A 16,197-nucleotide genomic window follows, 5' to 3' on the forward strand; every position below is an offset into this window, starting at 1 on the left:
ACCTACTCGGTGACCTCAATTCAAATCACAAGAGCACGTAGAGCTAACCAGATGCACACTATCCATATGCTGCCTTGTCAGTTTCAGACCACGCTATTTTTGCAAAACTGTCCTCAAACCTGAGGCGGCTCTCCCGCCTCCAAACCCGCCCCAGATGGGTTTGGAAGCCAGGAGGCAGTATCAGAAGGGATAGCGATGGGAAAGTGGGAAGGTCTGGTCAAATGACTGAAAAACAAGGCGGTGGGTGAGGGGGCGGGGTAGAGCAATGTGGCAGAGACGCGGCCAGTGAGCCAGAAAGACGCCGGCTTCACAATGAGGTAGAGGAAGAGACTGCGACAAGCGCCGGCTCCTGGTCTCGGGCGGGCACTGATGGGGAGGCCAGGGGCGCGCAGAGCGTGGGAAGACGGGAAGGGGGTGCGGAATGAAGTCAGAGTCGCTGGTCAGGCAGGAAAACCGAGGAGCAACGGAGCAGGTGGAAAGCCCCCGGGAGGGGAGGAACGGGCTCAGGGTACTCACTGTGTAGAGCAGGTTCAGCGCACACAGGCAGTTCTTGGAACACGCGAAGCCCCCGCAAACCATCTTGGCGCCTGTGGTGCCCGCAACCGCAGGTAACCGTGGCTCGGGCGGAGCCTCCGGGACAGCCTCTTTGTCCTTGCCTGTGGGGCCTGGCCGAGGCCGGGGTGGGGGGCCCTGGGCTGGGGCTGCAGTGCGCTGCGCGCCCGCCGCGGCTCGAACCCGCTCTGGAACCTGCGGCCGCCGCAGCTGGAGCCGGAGCCGGAGCCCGAGCCCCGCCCAGCCCCCCCGCCTCGCCCCGCGCGCTGATTGGCCGCCGGCAGGGAACAAAGGTAGGAAATATGCAAATAAATGCGCTCCGCCAGCAGGCAGCCGGGAGGGGCGGGGCGGCCCGGGGGCGAGGGGGAGGGGGCGGAGGCCGTAGGGGACCTAGCTCGAGGGCAGAGCGTGTGACAGTGGCCTCGCGGTCGTTTCCTGAGGAGCAGGTGAGGAGAAGAGGGCGGGGCTCGACGGAGATCCACGCTGGCAGAGAGAAATATGACAGCACCTCTCGGTTCTTGACCCTGGTGAATGACGTGGCACCATTTTGAATGAGATTTTAAAATTAAGCACCTGGCCTTGTTTGAATGAAGGAATAAGCGGAGAAATAAATTAATGAATGTGAAAGATTTAAAAGGGACAATGAAGTGGGGGAAAATGAAAGGAAGAAAATAAGTGAAAGAATAAAAGGAGAGAATGAAATCTCTGCTACTCTTAGAAAATAGGTCAAGTACATGGCCTATAAATGTGACTCCTGTCAGGTCAAATTTATTCTACGGGGATTTGCAAAATACTAATAACTATGAATATGTGCATGCAAGAGAAAATCAAGAGAGATAATCTTTGTCTTTCAATCTTGAATTTCAATAAGCTTCTCTTTTTTCACCAGTAGGGATTATGAAAATTTTTTAAATGATAAGTCTTCACCTCAGTCAGTCCATTAACACTATTGTCTACTGTGGAAATACATCTTGTATCCTCAGATTCCCCAACCATAAATTGAGTTATTATGTTAAGCACTTTTTGCACAGTGCCTGGCACAATGTAAGTGCTCAATACATATCAGCTAGTATTAGTAAATCTAACAGTTTTTTAATACCTGCTATGTTCCAGGCAGTAAACTAAGCCAATAAAGGCTTGGTTGTTTCCTAGTACCTTCTACCAAAAAAAAGGTTCCTTTTATATGAAGAAATGTTCAGATACTTATGTGAAGCCTAAAGGTTCATGTTGAGTAAATTATGTGATAGCAAATGCTAAATATGTGTTAAACAGAACACTGCAGCTGATCAAAATAGTGTTCGTTTAATTTTCTGCTCCCTCTTCTAACCTCTCCTTACCTCTCCAAACCCCACCACACCAAGAAGGCTCCATTGATTCTTTAGCTTTTGTATTCCACATTAACCTTTTGTACATACCCAGAAGTATTCCAAAAATCAATCTGGAAAATGACCTTCCAACCCAACCAATACATTGCTGCTCAGCTTTCCATTTTAAAAAGCCAGAGACTTATTAAAGAGGTACTAGCAGGGAGATCTATTTTTCCTCTTCTCATTCCTGGATGCTGCCAACATTGCTACCACTTCATTGCTCCCCCAACCATGGCAACTCTTCTTTGACTTCTTCACAATACCCTCACCTATCTCCGTGTGGGTTGAATCTCTTTCTTTATCTCAGAGAAATGCCACCAATATATTGGTGAGGGGTCCAGCAGGAAGGATATAGCTCATTGAAATAGCATAATTAAAAAGAGTTTAGTAAAGAGATTATTTTTAAAAGTGTGGACCAGTTTAAAGGAAGCCAACAAAGGATAGTGGAGCAGCTCAGATCTAGCAAGAACAGGTAGTTGCGATTTCCCTTAAGTCTGAACAGCAATTTAGGGAACAATTACAAAAGTCTAGCAAGAGCTGTAGCTGTAGAAGCATTGTCTGAGAAGAGTTATGGGCTTTAATAGAGAAAACCAAGGAACTACTACAAATTAGAAAAAAAATGAACATAATGAATTTCTCTTTAGGATTTATAAAAGACCATTTAGTCCCATCCTAACAAGAATGAGCCAGAAACACTACAAATTCAGTTAAAAAAAAAAAACTATCAGAGAACTGAAGACCCAAAGACACCTAAAAGAACTAAAATCCAGGGAGAAATAAGACATTCTTAGGAAGAAGAGTTCACAGTTGCTTTTATCTTGTGTGCATTGGTTGCAGAAAGCAGAATGCATGGAATGAGAGACAAAGAGAAACTAGTTGATCATTTAACCATCTTTTAATGCCCATATGGGAACTAGTATGACAGTTCCAGGAGGCCCCAGCCACAGAATGAGTCAACAACTACTTGCCAGCTTTAACCCATGAACCTTCACTTAGTACAAGGGTTACATGTTTCAAAGTCTATGGTCAGGGACGCCTGGGTAGCTCAGTCGGTTAAGCAGCTGCCTTCAGCTCAGGTCATGGTCCCTGGGTCCTGGGATCAAGCCCCATGTCGGGCTCCCTGCTCAGCAGGAAGCCTGCTTCTCCCTCTCCCTGCTGCTCCCCCTGCTTGTGCTTGCTCTCTATCAAATAAATAAATAAAATCTTAAAACCAAACAAACAAAAACAAAAACAAAGTCTGTGGTCAGAGAAGAGTGCTCTTTCCTCAACTATCTCAAGATTCACAGATCTTTCCCAAATACCAAAAAAGAAAAATAGTGGTTAACAGCTGGGGTCAGGACAGGAAAGATGAGAAAGACCCCTACAGAGCAATCCAGGTCTTTAATCCAAGGCATTGACTGCTGAAGACTAAGAAAAATCCCTCTATGGTATACTGTAACAGCCCTCCAAATCTGAGACAGAACAGCAGGATAAGGAGAAATCTCACAAGGACATGAATGAACATGACTGGAGAACCAAGACCACTCCCCAGCAAACAAAATGTTAACAACTATGTTGTAAAGCACAGAGACCTTCCAAGGCTCAGAAAGCTGGTGACTGGGCATAAGGTACAAGAGCTCTCTACACAGACCTCCTTCCTGTAGAAGAAAAGTCTTGATCATGCCTTCAAAAATATTTGAAGCCAAGGCTGATTGAATTTAATTAAAATTGTAACAAATTCTGACCCAGCTCAACTATAGTTTAGACTGAGTTAGGCACCCAGAGTAGCAACCTGATAGAATAAGGCATGTACCATTTTCTGGGAGTAAATATTCCTTAATTCATTCTCAATAGTTCTTTTATATATACCATCTGACACATAATCAAAAATTATGAAAGATGTGGATAATCAAAAAATTGGGGCTTATGGTCAAAAGAAGAAATGGTCAATAGAATCAGACCCAGAGATGATCCTGATGTTAGAATTACCAGACAGGTCCTGAAAACTCAGTGTGACAAATTTGTTAAAGGATTCAGTGAAAAACATGCAGGAACATATGGGGAAGTTCAGCAGAAATCAAGATTGTTGGAAAAAATTTAAATGAAATGAGAAATACACTCAGAAAATTTTTTAAATGTGATTTAAGCAAACTGGATAAAATGGAAGAAAAAAATCAGTTGAAAGCAGGTCAAAAGAAATTACTCAAACTAAAACACAAAGATAAAAAGTTAAAAAAAAAAAGCACCCGGGCCTCTGTTATCTGTGGGACAAAATCGAGTAGTGTGTGTGCAGAAGGAGAAGACAAAGAAAATGTGACAGAAGACATATATAAAGAGAATAATGGTTAGGAATCTTCTAAACTTAGTAACAGATATCAACCCACAGATCTAAGAATGGTCATTTCCACCATTCCCTACTGATCCAAGGAACATGAGCCTGCCCAGATTCAACGTGAGGGGAACACAGACTCCACCTATGATGGGAGGGTTGCAAGGTCACATTACAGAGGAGCTCATATATGGGAAACACTGCAGTGTATCTTTGAAAAATAAAATCTGCCACAAGTAATGTCCTTTTTCCATATTATGCCTCCAAACTGCCACTTTATTGACAAATTGTCCCCCCTCCTTTTTTTTGAGAGGGAGAGCAAGTGCAAGTGTTGGGGGGAGGGCAGAGAGAGAATCAAGCAGGCTCCATGTTCAGCATAGGGCCCAACATGGGGTCAATTTCAAGACCATGAGATCATGACCTGAGCCAAAACCAAGAGTCAGATGCTTAACGGACTGAGCCACCCTACAAATTACCTTTGTTTATGTGAGAAAAAGAACAGGACATTGGACTGTAATTCTCAGAGTTTCAATGGAGACTAAGATAAGAGACTATATTTTATTAAGTGGAAGAGGAAGTTTTATGTTTATATGATAAATTTATCTTTGGCCATAAAATCAATAGAATGGATAACTGAAATTTATTTTCTTTAAAAATTGGGTCTCCTAAGCAAACTGTTTTTAAGAATTTTTAAATGGGAGTAACAAAGATAAACTAAATTTAATCAGTCTTACATGTAATGTCTTGGTCCTTAAATAAATCTTTAATATGAAATGATTTTTTAACAATTCAGAAGATTGGTACACTCCTTTCTCCTCCTAGTCCTTTGTTTAATTAATTTTTTTTTTTTTTTTGAGCCAGGGAAACAGCATTCTTATGCATTAGTCCAATTCCTCTGAGAAGCAGACACCAGGACTGGAAGAGATGTGCAAGAAATTTATTGGAAGACACATCTGTGAGCTTTCCTAGGAGTTACAGGAAGTTGTGAGAACATAATGGAGTTCTGACCTCTGTGAAGTAGAGAAGGAAGAAAAGAAGAGAGAGGAAGGAGAGAGGGAGGCAGAAGGGAAGAAGAAAGACGAAGGAGGAGGGAGAGAGAAAGATGTTAGACTTCAAGGAAGTTTTAAGATTTGGCAAGGCCAGAAGAGTGTCATTGAGCCAAGGTCAGATGTCCAAAAAATCTAGCACATTCCCCTGGAATGTAGCTGCCTCAGTATCCCTACCATACTCAGTCATTGGCTGGAAACATCAGCATAAATGCAATGATGGATATCAAAGTATAACATTGAGACTAGCTTCAATTATGCTGTCCACAATAGATCTGAGATGTGCATTTTCTTGAAAAATAATTCTAAATACATTTTCCCCTTATGCCCTAAAAATATTTCTGTAGTCACATTTCAAACCATCTTTCAATTTTTCAGTCCTCATCATTTATCAGGGAAGGAAATTCTCTAACTTCCTCTGGGTAATCCATTTCAGGTTTTAACAAACATTTAAAAACTCTTCATGAGGGTGCCTGGCTGGCTCTGTCAGTAGAGCATGTGACTCTTGATCTTGGGGTCATGAGTTCGAGCCCCATGCTGGGTGTAGAGTTTACCAAAAAAAAAAAAAAAAAAGGCTGTTAAAAAATTTTAATAAAAACTCTTCATGGTTTAGATTGAGCTTGACATTGTCTTAATTTTTTATTATTTTTTTGCCATTCAAGTTTAAGGTCAACATTTTTTTTAATAATTCAATACAAGGACTTCATTGTGTTCAATAAATTTTTTTTAAGATTTATTTATTTATTTATTTGACAAAAAGAGAGGGGAAGTGAGCACAAGCAAGGGGAACTGCAGGCAGAGGGAGAGGGTGAAGCAGGCTCCCTGCGGAGCAGGGAGCCCGATGCGGGGCTCAATTCCAGGACCCTGAGATCATGACCTGAACCGAAGGCAGCTGCTTAACCGACTGAGCCACCCCGGCGCCCTGTGTTCAATAAATCTTAAGCAAAATGACTCCTAAGCTTTTGTACAGCATTGTTAACTGCTCTACCAAAAGACTTCCTGGGCTTCTCAGATATACAAACGTGAAATTAGATAAACATGAAATTGTTCATGCACATTTTATAGTCACATAAAATATCTGTGATATAGCAAATTAAAATCACTTCAACTACAGTACACCTTGCTATGCTAAACCCCTGTATGTTTCCTGAAATATTATTAAATATATCAAATGCCAATTTTTAAAATGTCTGTCAATGGTTTTAACTAAAATTGATCCAGGTAAATGATTTTTAATGACCAATAGATATTTTATTACACATTTTTTTTCATCCATTATTCCTCTGATATTCTTCTGTCTGCAGGACAAATAAAGGAAAGAACTGCAGAATCTTTCCTTTGAAATGATTTGTAATCTTTTGGATTCAGTGAAGCATAACAAGGGAGTTACTTGGCCAAGAATAAGACAAAGAAGCTGATCAATAGCTGCTCCTCTTGTTCCAAGTCTATCTCTTCTGCTATTTTCCCTGTGTTACCCTTTTTGATGTTATGCCAGACCTTAGCAATTGAATACAACATATTCTTCCATCCTACAATAATATTGATTCCCTTTTGCTATGCAGGATGTTTCACTATTAATGTCAAAGGATTTCAAATAACAATTCATTTACAGAAAATTTTTTCTTCTGACCACAAATTAAACTTGAAGGTTTTTTTTTTTTTTTGGCTTTTACCAACTTCTTTTCTTCCTTCCATTTGATGTCAACGGGACTAAAAGTATGCATATATAGGACCATCTTGTCATATGCTATGGCATTAAAATCTCAATTCTGAATTTCTGCGACTATTTTTAGTGGCATATTCAGCTATGGTAGCATTACATACAATTCCAGGGCCTAATTGGCAAATCCAGCTTGACGGCCAGACAAATCCAACCAGGCCATTGATCAGCTGCCTCTAATGAGGGGGTACAATCAGCTTTCAGGAGGGGATAATCCGCTTACTCTTTGCCTCTGTTTTCTCCACATCCTCCCTTCCAAATTTTTTTTTCATGGGCTATGTTAGTGATGTACCAATGAGAGTACAATTTGAAATGAACTGATATTTTTAAGGTTCCATCACACCTGAAAGAACTTTCTGGAAATCTACTGTATTGATTCTAAGGCCTGAATCTGTTTCCATTTTGAGTATTGTAAATCCGCATGTATTGTATTTATTTAGTCCAAAGGCTACTTCAGTAAATGCATAATTTTTATATCTGAAAGCTAATAATACTGTCTTAGTTAATACACATATATCAGAGAACAATAGGTAAAAATGAATAGGAAAAGATGCAATTAAAGGGGTCAACTGAATTTATTTCAATAAGCTGTCATTATGTTTGAGGAAAATAGAAGGAAACCGGACATTTATAAGGGTGAACAAATGTTAAATTTTTTTAAAAAGTATCTTTTTGCCTCTTATCTATAAACAGCTTATGAGTTCTAAAAGTAAGACTGATATAGTATAATGCAGCTCCTGGTACAGTGGAAATCGTTCAAGCTGGAAACACTCAGATATCCATCAATACTGGAAATGGATAATGAAATCATGCTACAATCACATAATGGAAATCTATCTTCAAACTGAAAGTGAACAAAATACAGCATACGTCTTACAAACACGGGGTTAAAAGAAAGTAGAAATACAAGACTGTATATTGTATGATTCCTTTTATATAAAGCTCAAAAACACCAATTCTAATGCAATATTTAGAGATGAGTGCCAAAGAGTCAAACTAGAAATAAAAGCAAGGGATTGAGAACCATAAATGTCAGGAGAATCAAGAATTTGAGGAGGTATGTGTGGAAAGAGTGATTGGAAAATGGTAAAGGGGCACTCCTGGGGTGTGAGTAATGGTCCTAGAGGATCCCTTTGTGATTACACTGTGAAATAGTGGAGGAGGGGAGAAAAATTTACAACCTGAAGTAATCTCAGATTTTTTATTATATAAACAATGTTCTTGTTATTCCAGAAAAAAAATAGTAAAACCATGTGTATTTTTCAAAATTGGTTTCTAGCACAAATTTTTCACTTGCACGGTAACTGTTTTTTAGGGAATGGAGCTGATAAATTGACCCTTGTCTTTTCACATCAGAGGGTTTTGTATATTAGCAGTTATTGCCATAAAGTGCCAACTGTGTCTTCATGATATTTTTGGCAAAGTCTACCAGGTACAATTTAGGGCAAAGAGACCTAGTTTTGGGAATTAAAAGTGTGCCAGAGTTAGGTCATATCCTGTTTACACAAGTTTAAATATACTGGCACACGTTGTTTAAAACTTTCCTGAAATAGGGAGCATGGTAAATTTTCTGAGACTATACACTGGTCAGAAAATATTTTCATTCTTCTTTGTCATTTTATTAATAGCTCCTAGTATACTGACTTCCAGGTTGGAAATTGTTTCTCCTTGTAAGTTTGAAGGTCTTTCTCTAATAAATTTACCTTGCAGTGCTTTTGAAAAGTCCACAGTCTTTCTGATTCCTGATACTTTGAAGATTTTTTTTTATTGACTTATTTGAGAGAGAGAGAAAGAGAGAAAGAGAGTGCAAGCATGGGGAGGAGCAAAAGGAGAGAATCTCAAGCAGACTTCACTCTGAACATGGAGCCTGAACGGGGCTTGATCCCACAACGCTGAGATCATGACCTGAGCTGAAATCAATCAAGAGCCAGACACTCAGTCGGCTGAGCCACCCAGACGCCCCTCCTGATAATTTGCTTATGATAATTTGTATTTTTTTTTCTCTTTGGAAGCTTGTAAAATCTTCCCTTTGACCTCAGTTTTCTGAAAACTTGGAGGAACTCATTAAGAAAAAGAATACCAAAGTACCAAAAAAAAAAAAAAATGAACTTAGGTATAAAAAAAATAATTGTCTAAAATGGAAAAAGAAAACAAATTCTAAATTTTTAAAATAAATGATAAGTACTACAAACCTCACAAAATGCCAAAAAAATATTGTTTTATTAACCACCTTATACAACTCTATAATACATTTTCCCTATATTTTGTCTACTTACTCTCTTCTTTATATGACAACCGTTTTGTAGCATTTTCAACAAAAAGGATAGAAGCGTAATTCAATCTTCCTCCAGCATGGTTGATTGAAGTTTATTTTTATTATGAATAATTTAGATAAGCATTTTCTGCTTTACAACTTACAGTCACAATTCATTATTGGTAATGCTATATAAATTTGTGGAAAACCTCTCATCATTATCTACTTCTACAGAACGCATTACCCCCAAATTTAATAGCTTAAAACAATAACCATTTTATTATATCTCACAATTTTATAGGTCAAGTATTTGAGCAGGGCTTGGCTGGCCAATTCTTCTGCTCCATATGGTATTGACAGGGCCATTTGGCGATATTCAGGTAGCAGCCAGGCTGGTCTGGAGGGTCCATCCTTACAGGCTGGAGTTCACCTGGGACATCCTTTCTCCATGTCATTTCAGGGCCTCTCCATGCGGTCTCTGTGAATTTACCATATAGTGGCTCAGTGCTCTAAGAGCAAGATGAACACTAACAATCCTCTTAAAGATGGGACTCAGAACTGGCACAGTATCACCTCCACTGGACTTACTGGGCAGAGCTGTCATAGGCCAGGCCAAATTCAAGGGAAGAGGGAAATAGACCCAAACTCTTGATAGGAGTGTGGCAAAGATTTTGTGGCTGTCTTTAATTATACCACAGTGTACTCAGCTTGGCATTTCTCACTTGAGATTTCTCATCCTGCTGCTACCAGTTGGAGGCAAATGTTAAGAGTGATCTGAAGGCTCAGACCGGCCAAACATACAAGATGACTTCCTCACCACATGTCTGGAGCCTCAGCTGGGATGGCGGAAGCAGGTGGGGCATGCAGGCTCTTCACCTGACTAGCATGAGCTTCCTCACATGGCAATCTCAGGGTAATTGGACTTCTTACACAACGTATTGCTGCTCCTGGAGTACGCTTTCCAAGAGATCCAGGCAGAAGCTGCAAGACTTCTTAGAACGTAGCTTCAGAAGTCACCTCCATCAGATCTACCATACTTTATTGGTCAAAACCCTGCTATGGCCAACCCCGATTTCAGGGGAGGAGACTTAGCCCTTATACAAGGTCACAGCCCCCACCAGGCACTGGGGACTATCTTTGATGCTAGCTGCTACCCCCTAACAACTTTCTTTCATTTCAAGGCATTCCATGATCTTAAATACTCTTGAATTGACAACACTCAATAAGTTTGCATTGATATCCATGTGTAGTGAAATATCAGGAGTTTTATGTAATTCTCTCTGATAGGAGAAAACTTCCATTTTGATGAGGTGTGGCTGAGACAAAATCTTCCATTTACAATTTTACATATCTGATGATTGAAAAAATTTTCTACAGACTTCTGGCCCCATACATCACAAGCTTTGTTTTTCATATTCTTTTTGTGCTGGGTTCTATAGGATAAATCCGTAAGACACTATGACTTCTGGCACTGCACCTTCATGTTTCATGGGGTGAGGTGACACCGTCTCAATATGAATTTTCCTGGAAGCCATTCCTACACAGGACTGGCTAAACTATATATGAAATATATATGGAATAACTAACTACATATGGAAGTGGCTGCAGGCTACAAAACTATTCACACTAAACCCAAACTAAATATATCCCCAACTCCACTTCCCCTAACTCAATCCAAATATGCTGACAGCTTCTACAAAACCATTCAACAAGAAGGAGCAGATTAACAGAGAGGGAAGTTGGCGTAGAGAGAGTCAGCTGATTAGGGTTAAAATATCGTATGTTCGCAAATTTCACAAAAACATTGAACTATTTGAACACATTGCTAGAATCCCTCCCAAAGCCTGCGAAAAGGTTTATTTATATTCTTCTCCACCCCACCCCCACCCTTCATCCCCGGCCTCTCTATCCATTCAGGATAGCTTTCCTAAGGTTTGCCATGCTAGCGTCTAAAACTAGCCTCCTCGCTTCAGACTTTAGCCTGCTCACACATGCAAAATTCGAAGTCAGAACAGCTGTCTTCCATGCAGTGACCCAAGAGCCTGGAGAACATACACCTGCCGTTAAAGTCTCCAGTCAGAAGGGATCCATGCACCTTCTGCTCACTGTCCCTTGACTAGATGAATCGAATAATTGGAATAATTGCTGGACACCACTAACCTGGTCACATTATTCATCGAAGCAACCCCCATCTACCAGCCCCATTGCCGTCTTTATCACAATGTTCCCAGGTCTTTTCACCTATCTCCCTATGCTTTATTAATATATCATAAATTTTGTGAGAGAAAGAAGCATATTAGTAAAGCTTAACATTTTGTTCTCTCCTAGTCTCAGCAAATTCTAGGCATTCGGTTCATGCATATGGAATGAATAAACAAATGCACAAAACATTGACACTATCACGTGTTTATTACAAGATTTCTAGCCCCTACTTTCCATAATCACCCGAATAAAGTATAAGTTATAAAACTTATTTTTACCTATTCCTTCACTTGTTTTTTATGATACTCCAATGAGATCATTATAATATTTTATGTTATTTACTCCATTTTAAGGATCACAAAGTTGAGGTTTTAGGGATTGTAAGGGATTCGTTATTGGGCACACAGTAGAGTTGCTTTGTTCTAATTCCAGGTCCCAATCTATATCTAGGGACAAAAGGATTCATTATTTTGTGCAGGCCTGAGTCACTCAAACCCTGCATTCCAAAGAAAAGCCAGTCTTGAGGACTGCCCTGGACCAGTTTCTCAGAGATGGTCTGAGCCTTTAGAATAGCTTACCTAAGTGTGTTTGTATGTCTGAGGCCATGGGCTATGTTGTTTTTATAGTAAATGCCTGTTTTGTTCTGGCAGGAGATGGGGACAGGGGAGGGACTGGAGTCTGAGTTGTGGTCAGTCACACTGGACTGCTCATCTATGTGACTGAACCCCAATAAAAACCCTGGACATGGAGGCTTAGGTGAGCTTCCGGGTTGGCAACACTTGGCATGTGTTGTCACACATCATTGTTGGGAGAATTAAGTGTGTCCCTGTGAGACAACCCTGGGAGGGAACTCTTGAAAACTTGTACCTGATTAGTCCTGGCCCTCTCCCCATGTACCTTTTTCCTTTGCTGATTTCAGTCTGTATCTTGTCACTGTAAGAAACCACAACCATGCATATAACAGCCTTTCTGAATCTGTCTAGTGACTCATGGGGCCTGAGGGTGGGTTTGTCCCCCCCACCCACAATATCTAATACATAATGCTAACTACGCTGCCAGGTCCTAAAGTATGTTTATTGTAAACTTATGTTTTCAGTCGGAAAATAAATGCTTTTCATAATTAACATTTGTATAATAAAACATTCCAATGCTAATTTCTAGACATACATAGTTTTAGATTTGGAGTTTACTTACAAAACAGCACAAATAAGAGAGTTTTCAATCATTCTTGTGTTTCTTAGCAAGCATAAAGTAAACTTCCAGTTCTAACCAATTATCTTAAGGCAAAATGCAGTAAATAAGTTTATGCTGCTAAAAGTAAGTCTAATTATTGCCTCATTTTTTTAGAAAATCATAAGAAATACGACTATTATATTTAGAGAAGTGGTTTTGACATGTGGCATGATATAAATACCACTGATTTGGGAGTCTATAAATCTTGTTTTAGCCACGGATTAGACCTTGGTTAAGCCTGACCCTCAGTTTACTCATCTATAACCTGCAATTATACTCTTCTTGTAATACCTCATTAAATCACAGTGAAGAGAAAACGAGATAAAACAAAGAAAAAAATCTAAAAACGTGAAAGCAGTATGTGAATATAAAACCTTGTTATATATTCTCAACTTAGGAGCAACAAAGCAGTATTTTCAGTGTAACTCATTTGTGCTCTTAAGTGGACTCTTATAGTAGTTACTGAATCCTTAACCATGAAACTCAGACTTAAAAACTTAATTTTAGTCATAAAAATAACATACTTCTGTTGTTAAACTATAGACCCAGTGGCAAGGCTGGGTAAGGAAAGGATGTTTTATATATTAATTTATAGCTCTAAAAGCGACAAAGATTGGACCATAAAGAGAAAATGTTTCAATAAACCAGCAGTTGACATCCACCAATATAAATATTGCATGATAAATAGGAGATAAAAACACTTGAAAGTTATAATAGTACTCAGATAATCCCACGTATGATGTAATAATGACATAATATCTAATCAGGATAGGCTAGGTTATAATGTGATAACATTAACCTGGATATCTCATGGATTAATGAAACCAAAGTTTATTTCTTGCTCAGGCTGTCCCATTAGAGACAGAAGAGCCTTCTGCTCTGTACTGTAACCTGATTGGGGTTCATGGAGGCTCTATCCTCTAGTGATGTGAGTATCCCAATATGGAGGCTTCTAAGGTTCTCATAGCACAGGAAGAGGGAGCATGGCAAACTTACCCCCGTCTTAAATGCCCCAGCCACTTCTTATAGATCATCTTCTAAAGTAACTACTGCAAGGGACCATGAAGTTGCCCAGAAAACCAAATGTAGTCAGCACTGTGCCTGTCACCCACAGGCATGTCACATGGTAATGACTCATTGCAAGTATGATAATACTGCTATGAGAAGATACACAAAGCAGGCATACCCTGAGTCTTCTCTAGAATCTAGGACAACATGGGCGCCTGGGTGGCTCTGGGTCAGTTGAACATCTGCCTTCAGCCCAGGTCATGATCCCAGGATCCTGGGATCAAGTCCCACATCAGGTTCCCTGCTGAGCAGGGAGTCTGTGTCTCCCTCTCCCCCTCCCCACCCCCACTCATGCTCTCCCTCTCTCTCAAAAATAAATAAAATCTCTTTTAAAACAACCTTATAGAATCTAGTATGGCAAACTCCTGGGTTCCTTGGTAGATTGCACATTGTACAATTTTATGTAACAGACATGTGTTGGCCTATACTATGCATTATGGGTTGCGTACCTCCCCAGTATCCATTTACTCCAACTACCTTCTCCCTTGATAAAAGTATACACTAATTTCCCAAGCAGCACATGTAACACAGAGGAAGGTAATCTCACTCTATCTACAAGGATGAGTTTTTGGTGGTTTAATAGCCTTCCCTTGGCCAGCAGCTCTGATTCAGATGTAGACATGTGAAAAAAAATGGTCTGATTAAGGAGAATCTCAGTAGTCTTGCTTGAAGTAGTTGGGCAAAAGTTTCCTTTCATAGTAGGCAGATGTAAAGCAAACATGCCGTGATAAACCTGAGGATGATGGTAACACAAAGAAATCACAACCAATAGAATAACAAAGAAATATAGCCTGAGTCACTGGATTTAGTCAATCCTGAAGCCCTGTACTTCCTCTGAACTTGCAGACACAGGAGCTTGCATAAGTCTTCATAAGGCCATTGAGTCAAGTATTCTCTGCGCAACCAAAGATATTTCTGAATTTTAAATTCAGAAAATACCTGCAGGTCTACAATAGTTACAGCAAGTTCAAATATATGCAGTGAGGTGACCAATTAAACTTCATTCAAAGGCCTGGATAAAACGAAGTTTACATGAGAACACATGTGTTTGTGATCTTAACTGAATTAAAATTGATAACTCTACAGGAACATTGTAATGAGGCTTGTTGTATTTGTCAGAGTTGTCCAGAAAAAAAAAAAAGAACCAATAGCATAGAGAGGGAGAGAGAAGGAGATTTACTTATAGGAATTGGCTTATACAATTATGGAGACCAAAAAGTCCCATTATTTGCTGTCTGATGCTGGAAAAGCAGTAAGAGCCCTTGTATAATTCAGTTTGAGTCTCAAGGCCTGAGAACCAAGGGAGCCAATGGTATGTCTGAGTCCAAAGACCCCAAAATCAGAGAGGGGCCAATGGTTTAAATCTAGGTCCGAGTCTGAAAACTGGAGAACTAAAAGTGCTGATGTGCAAGGTTCCAGAGAAGATGGATGTCCGACCTCCAGCAAAAGGAGTGAATTTGACCTTCCTCTGCCTTTTGGATCTATTTAGGCATTCAAACAATTGGATGACCCCCACCCGCCTTCGTGAGGTAGATCTTTACTCTGTCTACCAATTCAAATGCTAATCTCTGAAAACACACTTGGGGACACACCAGGAAATAGGGTTTTGCCAGCCCTCTGGGCCTCCCATAGTCCAGTCAAGTTGACACATAAAATTAACCATCACACTCATTAAATAACCTCTCAGACAAGCTCAGCCCTGATCCTTTCCTTTTCTCTCTTTACCTTTTGTTCCTGACTTCAGAAAATTTCCTTATCTTTTCTTTCATTTTACTCAAATATCATTCCTTACCCACTCCATCCCAGCAGTCTCTGACTTATGCAGCAATATTTAAGAGGTACACATATGACTTTTACAAGTGGCACCTATCAACTGCCCTTATTTCATGCAAGGAGTTACTTTACCATTAATTGAAATTTATCATTAACAAACAAACAGTTTGTTAGGAAGGAGTTAAAATTGGCTGAACATTCTCTTTATTTTTTAAGTACGCTCCACATCCAGCACTGTAGCCCAATACAGGGCTTGAACTCAAACCCTGAGATTAAGACCAGAGTTGGTATCAAGAGTCAGAAGCTTAACCAACTGAGCCACCCAGGTGCCCCTGAACATTATCTTTAAAATGTGGCTACTATATCATGGTATAAATTGTTGGGGAAATAGAATTAAAAACAAAATCCTCTTTCAACCCAGAAATCCTCTCCACAAAGGTAGTAGAGAAACATCTTTTTTGTTGTTGTCACTGAATAAACATTAAACCAGGATGTGAAACACGTCATAGGCAACCCTCTAAGTGACCGCAAGAACAGAAAGGACTCAGATGCCTTTATGGAGCTAAGCAGACACAACCCATCATATGCATATTTGCAAGAAAAATAATACCTAGTCCTCAACTAAGAAGATGTGACCGCACCATCTGTCACACATAGTTCATCCTAACTTTACC

The 16,197-nt window shown here is 39.9% G+C and overlaps 1 protein-coding gene and 1 long non-coding RNA gene across 2 annotated transcripts in view; both read right to left on the reverse strand.

Moving 5' to 3' along the window:
• Nucleotides 1-762, reverse strand: part of TSPAN13 (tetraspanin 13) — a 32,879-nt gene extending 32,117 nt beyond the window's left edge. Inside the window, exon 1 of the mRNA XM_045864606.3 lies at nucleotides 517-762. Within this exon, the coding sequence (XP_045720562.1) occupies nucleotides 517-579 (63 nt within the window). The 5' untranslated portion in view covers nucleotides 580-762. The remainder of the gene's footprint in view (nucleotides 1-516) is intronic.
• An 8,736-nt stretch (nucleotides 763-9,498) lies between these two features.
• On the reverse strand, nucleotides 9,499-13,809 carry LOC135362105 (uncharacterized). Its single transcript, XR_010406510.1, has 2 exons — nucleotides 13,679-13,809; nucleotides 9,499-9,725 (listed from the first exon to the last, which is right to left on the reverse strand). It is a non-coding gene; the product is annotated as an uncharacterized LOC135362105 (long non-coding RNA).
• Between the last annotated feature and the right edge of the window lie 2,388 nt (nucleotides 13,810-16,197).

Source organism: Mirounga angustirostris, unplaced genomic scaffold, assembly GCF_029215605.1.
Source record: "Mirounga angustirostris isolate CCGP_5_RB_7025 unplaced genomic scaffold, mMirAng1.0.hap1 SCAF_12, whole genome shotgun sequence".
NCBI classification, from domain to species: domain Eukaryota; kingdom Metazoa; phylum Chordata; class Mammalia; order Carnivora; family Phocidae; genus Mirounga; species Mirounga angustirostris.